The sequence below is a fragment of the Zerene cesonia genome, unplaced genomic scaffold, assembly GCF_012273895.1.
Source record: "Zerene cesonia ecotype Mississippi unplaced genomic scaffold, Zerene_cesonia_1.1 Zces_u006, whole genome shotgun sequence".
Classification (NCBI taxonomy): Eukaryota; Metazoa; Arthropoda; class Insecta; order Lepidoptera; family Pieridae; genus Zerene; species Zerene cesonia.
This window is the reverse complement of record NW_024045136.1, coordinates 848,393-857,378: the sequence shown is the minus strand read 5'-3', so window position 1 is coordinate 857,378 and position 8,986 is coordinate 848,393. Positions and strand designations below refer to the sequence as shown.

General features: G+C 31.1%; 1 protein-coding gene across 1 annotated transcript; it reads left to right on the top strand.

Annotated features, from left to right (window-relative positions):
• The first annotated feature begins 276 nt into the window (after positions 1 to 276).
• Positions 277 to 3,940, top strand: LOC119838963 (UPF0669 protein C6orf120 homolog). Its single transcript, XM_038365122.1, has 4 exons — positions 277 to 602; positions 2,218 to 2,309; positions 2,897 to 3,022; positions 3,513 to 3,940. Exons 1-4 carry the CDS (start codon positions 367 to 369, stop codon positions 3,617 to 3,619), a joined length of 561 nt encoding a protein of 186 aa, XP_038221050.1. The 5' UTR covers positions 277 to 366; the 3' UTR covers positions 3,620 to 3,940.
• Positions 3,941 to 8,986: the final 5,046 nt, after the last annotated feature.

Sequence of the window (8,986 nt, the reverse complement as noted above, 5' to 3'; positions counted from 1 at the left end):
CACACATTGAATAGATGAAAGAAACACACAACTACTTATCGTTGCTCTTACAGCAAAATTAACAATTTCGTTGTAAATATAATAAAAAGAAATTTATGTTGAAACTAGACAATAAGTAAATGAAATTTAAAACAGTACATCTAGATTACAACTGTGGTTTCAACAAATCGCGATCATAAAATTAAATCCCCTCCGAGTATCCGATTTTAGCAATTCTGACGTTGACATAATCGATTTCACCGGGTTTGCTGTCAAGTTTCATTCAAAGTTCAAATTGTCAATTTGTCATATTTTATTTTTGTATTTTTGTATCGAGTCCCCTTCAATGCTTTTCAAAATTCAAAAAAGTATAACAAAATTGTAAACATGAGGCGCGAATTTATATTTCTTTTGCTCGCTATTATCAGTGTATCGACCATGTGGTCATTACTATCGAATGTCTTTCGTATGGTGTTTATAGACAAAATGTTATTAGACACAGTCATTGGAGCTGTCGGGGCAGGGAATTTCTCCTATTGGCAATTAGGGCACGGTGGGCCCTTGCTGGTTGAACTCACTTCTCTGAGTGGAGACGCCGATTTATATGTAGCTGATAATTTGAGGTAAATTTTTTGACAAACTGGCTTGTTCATTGTAATTCAAGTTTGTAAAATAAATCTTAAATAAAAGTAACGATATATAATGTTTTTATTATTATCATTGTGTACATTAACATAAGTAAAATATATGATTATTTTATATAATTTTCTTTGCAATTAAACATTTTAACTTCTTAGTCTTTTCGATCTAACAATATTAAGCTGGTTATCTTACAAGAAATTTCTAATAAATTATAAGACTACTCAAATAAACTATCCTGCGTTTTGAATTCAGTAATAAATTTCCTTTATGTGTAGTTGTTAGAGTTATAAATAAATTAATGCTATGCATTTATATTCCTATAAATATGTTTTATTTGTTTTGCAACTTATCAAAAATACAATGTTTATTTGCGGTATTAATATATGAAGGTCAAATAAGATTTATTGTGTTTGGCACATTCGCCAGAATAATTATAGAAATATCTATAATTATAGTACTTATGTATGAATGTTTATGATATATTTAAATGTGTATGACCTGCCTTAATCTTGAGATGGTTATTATGGGGTGGCTGAAGGATAAAAAAAAATCAATTGTACATATCTATACTAATATTATTAAGCTTAAGAGTTTGTTTGTTTGTTTGAACACACTAACCTCAGGAACAACTGGCCCAATTTGAAAATTTGTTCAGTGTTACATAGTCCATTTATTGAGGAAGGCTATAGGCTATATCTGTACCACGGGTGAAGCCGGGGCGGACCGATAGTGTATATATATACTCAATAATGTTTATACTTTATTTAAACAAAAATAGATAATTTTAATTTTAAGTTTCATAGCATTGAAAAAATAGATAACTTTGTACAAATCTATACAACGTAATAAAGATACAAAGTTTTTGATTTTGTAGAGGGTAATCTCTGGATCTAATGAACCGATTTTGAAATACCTTTACAACTAGTTGGAGTGGAGGCTATGTTTAATTTTCAAAATAGTAGATATTCCTATAAAACTTGCTATAATGTGAATCAAGCTCTGAGAAAATTTGCTAAAGATATCATTAATTGGACTTGACTCTAAAATCCATCGACAATATACAAACAAAATGTTCTGCATATTTGTAGTAATCACCATTTCTAAAAATGTCAACAACACCAAATTTCTTTCATATTATATAACTAGCATTTGCCTGTGACTTTGCACGCGTTAATTTGGAGTAGTCTGGAGTAGAGTATAAAAACCGTCCCCGTAAATCACTCTATCTGTTAAAAAAACTCCCATCAAAATCCATTTTTAAGATTTAAGCATACATAGGGACAGAGAAAGCTACTTTATTTTATACTAGCTGCGCCCCGCGGGTTCACCCGCGTAAGTCCGTATCCCGTAGGAATATCGGGATAAAAAGTTGCCTATATGTTATTCCAGTTGTCCAGCTATCTGCGTTCCAAATTTCATTGCAATCGGTGTCAGTAGTTTTTGCGTGAAACAGTAACAAACATCCATACATCCATACAAACTTTCGCATTTATAATATTATTTTATATTATGTAGTGATTATTCATATTATATATTTAAGGAATTACTTATATACTGCATGTATAATTAATTTACTATATTTGCAATTAATTACAGACCCAGCTACGAAGTGGACAGACATAATTTCAGCTCCATCACATGCGGCAAGGATGTTGTTAGTATACCAGCTGACTTCCCTCGACCCATTGGTAGGTGAGATGAAACATTTGTAATGTCTTTATTTTGTCCGTCTATTTAACAGTGAGCTATTACACTTGTTTGAATGTGTCTTTCTTAAAACTAGAATTAGATAATGCTTAGAACGGAATGTTAGTTTAAATTGGACACATTTTCCTGAGTTAAAACTAATCTTTACTGTATGCCTTCCTGTAAACTTGAATAAACTCATGACAATACATAATTTTTACATAAGTTAGTTTAACATAACATAATTAAAAAACAAAAATTTTGTTAAAAACTTAAAAGTAAGGAATGAGTTGAAAGTTTTATAAAAATGTCTATTTTTTTTTACACAACGTGATGTTTTATGACTCCGATTTTATTTTGAATTGAGACTTCAAGAGGATCTGTATGAAAAAATAGTAAGTAAATTGAATATAAAATAAAAAAAAAAAAACAACAATTATGTCAACACTGATACATCTCTTATCAGATTGATTAATTGCTGATGGCATTTTTTTATATAAAAAGGGAAATAAAGTACGTTTTCTTCATTTGTGTGAATTGAAACTGACCGCTTTTATTTATTAAAAAAAAAAACAATTTTTTTTCACAGGTATAGGAGTGTTTGGCGCCTGGTCGCATGCCATATCAGCATATAGTATTCACGTGTTTCTGGACAGGTCGGATATGAACGAGCAGATGCTGATCTTCGAGGAGGGACCTAGGTTCGACGCGGCAGGTAATATAGTGTGATATATATATATGTGCCAGTGTACCAGTGTGATATTTCTTAAGGACTTAAGTAATACAAGATTCAAATTTATAGGCCAAGGTAGTTTGATAAAGCTTTATTCTTTTATATTGAAGAAAAAGAAAAAAATGACGACTGCAAAAATCGGGTTTCCTGTTTTGGTGTAATAACTGAACATACTTATATACTAGGCTATTCAACGAAGTACAGGGGAATGTGCTTTATGAGTAATTTATGCACCAAATATCATCAGAAACAGAAGATTTACTTAGAAATCCCTTTTGTATTTAAATAATTTTTCATTTTATTCCGCTGGACATGCATTTTTATGGTGTAAAAACCTTTAGAAGCAAACTTTTTTTTGCTGAACTTGGCTTATTAATTCGTTTGAATGAATTCATATTACGTCTAAATGTGGCGCAGATCCGATCCTGTTCTCATTTGAATCGCATAGTACATAAATAATTTTAATTTTCAGAGCCAAAGGAGCAGAAACAGATGAAAAAGGACCGGATGGAGGACAGACCGAGGTTTATGAAGCTTCTCAATTTCTTAGATATGATATTCGATACGTTTGTATTGTAATTTATTCGCAACAGAATAACTGGTACAAATTGTTAAAAAAATCCCGACTTTCACGATAAATATTTAAATGAATATTTTATATTCAAATAATAATTTTGATTACATTTTCCCGCGCTTTTCACCATTTTCTTTTATAATTTGAAACACCCAGTGTCATTAAAAATTGGAAAAAATCAACGATATTGAGTTAAAATCTGTCAATGCTCAGTCGTTTACTCTACAAGGCCTGTCAAAGAAGTCTACGTTCATTCGGAAAACGTAACTCGCCTTCTGGCGCAGTCGGGTAAAAAAGTATCAAGAAAAACAACAAATAATAGAAATTCTAGTGCAATTGCTGTTGAGCATCTATGTCGTAGTGTTAGTTAAATTTTTTTCGTAATTTTTTTTTTTGTCTTTATTATTTATTATTTTAATTTAATAATTAATTTAGCGTTTTTTTTGGACGCTAGTCTTAATATTATTGGTGTAAATACGTGTTTTTCGTGTTTGTATTTTATTTATTTATTAATCTATTACTAAACTGTTCATAATGATGCGTATGTTTATGATTAAGTAATTGTTTTTTAAGTTTGTACATTATTTGTAAGGGGACTAAAAGCTCTAGAATGACGCATACACACACACATACAATCAAAGAATCACCGGTCTCGGCGGGCTCTATCGGTACACAGGGCCGCACGCACACATGCGTACGTAGCATCGCTCAAAAATGAGAATATTGGATACATTAAAAATCTATTGATTATATTAAAAAAGTTAATCACCATTTATTCACTATGTTGCTTAAAGAATATTTTGACAAAAAATCAGAAAGATTATTCATATATTAGCATGATTTTTAATGTTAAAATGGCTTTTAAACGTACCTTTTACATTTTTTTTTTCTATCGTATCAAATATTTAGCATTATGTTTCGACACACTATCAAGTTAACAAGTGTAATATATTTTTAAGCATATTATTCTTTTATTTTTTTTTCTTATTTCAGTGAATTTCATACCAGTATAAAACACGTGTTTAGCTCATGCAGTCTCCTCAGTAAACACTCATAAAAAAATAAAAATGAATAATTGTGATGCATATAAGAAAACCAATTGCTATTAATGCATTGGGAATAAGAAATTATGACAAAATGATTTTTAATATGCTTTTGTTAGCTTCATCTGTATGTTTGTATGTAATTCCAACTATGTGCACTCGGGATCAGTCACAATACGATAATTTCATGAGTAGTATCTTATTATTCTGATTAGGAAAATAATTTTCATACGCATACTCTGCATAAGTGAGATAATTTAGTTCAATTTTCAAATTTAGTTTAATTCTATCAGTAAAGCGTGTTTATTAGTATTTTAGCTATAATTTATTTAGATGTTAATATCTGATTATAAGCAAAAAAATGTATTTCTTTATATAAATATATGTATATTATAGGAAAAATTTCTTTACATCTATATTTTTTGTATTTTTTATGTTTTTTATACATATGAAACATCAATAATCGGTCCAGCCATTTTAGTTGAGTGGTTAAAGCTTTTATCTGTACATACCTGGGTTCAGTGCACAGTAAAAAATTAATTAAAGAAATTGAACTGGCGCGAACGGCTCACTTTATCGTCTTTAAATGAGGGAAAAAATGACAAATGAATCTGCCCCATACCCTTCACGGAGACAATTATAGCAGTATTAGATTCGTCTGAGTTAACACGAAAAAAATAAAATCGCTCGAGATTGTGAAATGACATCATTTTTCTATTAAACACTTATAGAATCCACAGGCAAATCAAAAAAGAGAAAAAAAAACTCTTTCAAATTGAGAACCTACTCGATTTTGTGAAGTATAGGACTTTAATATAGTTAATATATAAAATTGTTAAATATAAGTACTAATAGTTATTATATAGAAATGCAATTCGATCGATCACAATCCTACTAATATTATAAATGCGAAAGTTTGTAAGGATGTGTGTGTGTTTGTTGCTCTTTCTCACAAAAACTGCTAAACCGATTGCAATGGACTTACGCGGGTGAAACCGCGGGGTGCAGCTAGTATTCTATAAGATAGTGCCAGGAATTTTATGTAGTTGGCATTTATTTGTTTAGTGAATGTGTAATAAATAGATTTAGTTTAAAGTCAAGTGTAAAATAGGCTCTGGATAGCATTTTTTTTGTTATTTATGTAAGAGCGTGTAACTGAGATTGAGATTCGTCTCATGGTAAGCGATCACCACCGCCCATAAACGTTGCAGAAAGCCTCTGCCCAAATCTGATATGTAAATGTTTTGGATATTTTAACAAAGCTATGTATTGAGTAGTAGTTTTTTTTTGTATTTTTTAGTTGACTATCTAAAATTTCAAAATAGTTGAAGACAGAGCGCATATATATGTTTTGTCTTTAGAAAACTAAGTATTACAGAAAAATAACATAAGTACCCAATTTTTTTTCCATTTTTGTAGTTCCGTTATAATATCATCGTCATAATTTATCGATTTAAATGTCAAAATAACGTGTTGTGTTTAACGCAGTTAGACAGTGGATATTAGTCGGACATTATGTATTTTTGTTACCATTGTAACAACAAAGGATAAATAACGAGGTTAAGCTACGGTTGGCACGGTCACCAATTGGATGGGTGGCTCTTTTTTAAATTTAAAATTTATTTTGCTGTTCCCGTCTTGTTTATTTGTACGGAATCCTTAGTGTCGCGAGTCCGACTTACACATGTTAAAAATAATTTTACTTAAATGAAAAATTTTGAGAATCTCAGTGCCTTTATAATCGAAAATTAAAAAAAAAATACATTGAATGATAGCGAGCTTTGAGTAAAAATAAAATGCTATGAAAACATATTAAAGCAAAAATAATTATTATAATAACAAAAACTCTTTTTAGTTTAGTTGTCATGATCTTTTTATTATCTTTAATTTAATACCCATATTACTCGGTTAAAAAAAAATCAGTTACGCACGTTATTTGCGGGCGCCATTTTATTAATAATTTACAGCGTATGTCACTACCTCAACTCTGATGATTACAACGACACTTCATGTCAAAACCCTCCAACATTTGGATTGCCAAAGAAATGGACATACATACATACGCTTGAAAAACTTCCCCCTTGTGACGCAGTCGGGTAAAGACCATTATTATTTTTATGATTATTTCGCTTTGTTTGATAATACAATAAGCTATTTGTTGAAATTAGTATTTAATATAATTGTCAAATAGTCTTACATTTAAAATAATTGTTCATTGTTGCGTTGTTGGGAAATAATAAATATTTAAAATATAGCCAATTAGCACATAAAAAGAGTATTAATTAATATATTTTAAAATAGTCTTAATTATATGAAGATTTATAAGTATTTTTCACATTAGTTTAACATACGTCGTTTATAATATGTTTTGTGTTGTCTACCGAATATTGTATGATGTTTATATGTAAATAATAAAATATTTTTCTCAATACTTTGTCTTATTTTTCGTCATACTTAAGTCTACACGCTACAGACTAACCAATCTTTTACTGTTAACAATAAAATGTTTTTAATCTATTATATTCAGAAAATTATATATTCAGAAAATAATCATAGCTAAACTTATATTACTAACTAGCGTTCCTAACCTCACCCGTGGTACATATATAGCCTAAAGCCTTCCTCAATAAATCTAAAAATGAAAGAATTTTTCAAATCGTACCAGCAGTTCCTGAGATTAGCGCGTTCAAACAAACAATCTCTTCAGCTTTATAATATTAGTGTGGATAAATATTTAAGAATCTTTTGTAGACTAATATATAAACTGTGCAATTTCGATACATAATATTATATATTATATATACATATTATATATACATAATATTATATAATTATATATAAATACGCAAAAATAAAATACAGTAAAAGTCAGTAAGAAATCGTGCGAGTTCATAATATCTGGAACTTGACTTGACTTAATGTCCTGTGGCCCCTATGTGGGGCAGAGGGCGTCCACAGTGCGCCGCCATCGACTTCGATCTTGGGCTACGATCTTAAGTTCCGGCCATGTCAACCCAATTGCTTTAGCTTCCGCCGCCACCGAACGTCGCCAGGATTGTCTAGGTCGACAACGCTTTCTTTTTCCTTGTGGAGTCCATTCCAGGGCTTGCCTGGGTATATGTGACGCATTCCGTCTGAGAGTGTGGCCGATCCATGTCCATTTACGGCGTAGGATTTGTTGATAAATCAGCGTCTCATGGCAAACATCTAAAAGTTGTTCATTAGAGATCTTCTCAGGCCAGTAAATTTTGAGAATTTGTCGGAGGCATCGGTTGACAAAGACCTGGATTCGCTGCGTGATATCTTTGGTGACTCTCCACGTTTCACACCCATATAAGAGAATGCTTTTTACGTTGGATCGAAATATTTTGAATTTCACGCCTCGTGTTAGCATTTCCGACTGCCATATGGGTCGTAATTGCGCGAAAGTTGCCCTTGCTTTGGCGATTCTCGAAGTTATGTCCTCTTCAGTATTATGTTCATTATCTGGAACGGTGTACAATAAATAACAAAAAGAGTTAGATAGACCTAACTTTAACCTTCGCGCCTTTTTTGAAAGTGGGAATAAAAAAAAATATTACCTTTTTTTCAATAATTTATTTAAATCTACAAAATTATCAACGAACAAGTGAACACATTTATCTTAAACTAATTATGTGTTTTTAAATGGCGTGACTGTTGGACGAAGGAGAATTATTTTTTAACAGTACATAGAGAACAGTATTTACTTCATAATATAATAAAAATAGGCCGTCGCTGAACTGAATGTATGGTGAATGCATGCTAAATGTATGAGCAGTGAGCGTGTACCAACACTCGCCCGGACACGACTAAGCGACGGCCGCAGTTAGAGACGCGCCGAGCGTCAGATCGCATGCATTATTGCAGTTGTCCAGCTATCTACGTGCCAAATTTCATTGCAACCGGTTCGGTAGTGTTTGCGTGAAAGAGCAACAAACACACACACATCCTTACAAACTTTCGCATTTACACAGAGCACACGCACACATAGCATAGCTCAAATATAGGATATTACGAATACTACGATTTATTCAAAATCTATTGCTTGTACCAAAAAACAAACCACTATTAAATTACTATATTGTTGGTAGAATAATTAAAAAAGAAACAGATCGATTCTCCATATATTAGCACGATTTTTGATCGTTAAAAAAACACTTAAAGAGGTTTGTGATTTTGTTTCAAACATATTGTATGGGCTGATAATACATACACTCTTGCTTGATATGTTGTTCGTATATTGATATTTGATATGATGATATAATGATTAATGATATGATGATATATAACCCCGAGCGCCTTACACGA

Excerpts from the sequence above, each read along its gene's own strand:
- LOC119838963 (XM_038365122.1), top strand. The coding sequence starts at position 367 with ATGAGGCGCGAATTTATATTTCTTTTGCTCGCTATTATCAGTGTATCG. Across the intron at positions 603-2,217 it reads TATGTAGCTGATAATTTGAG|ACCCAGCTACGAAGTGGACA; the intron begins GTAAATTTTTTG and ends AATTAATTACAG. Across the intron at positions 2,310-2,896 it reads TGACTTCCCTCGACCCATTG|GTATAGGAGTGTTTGGCGCC; the intron begins GTAGGTGAGATG and ends TTTTTTTCACAG.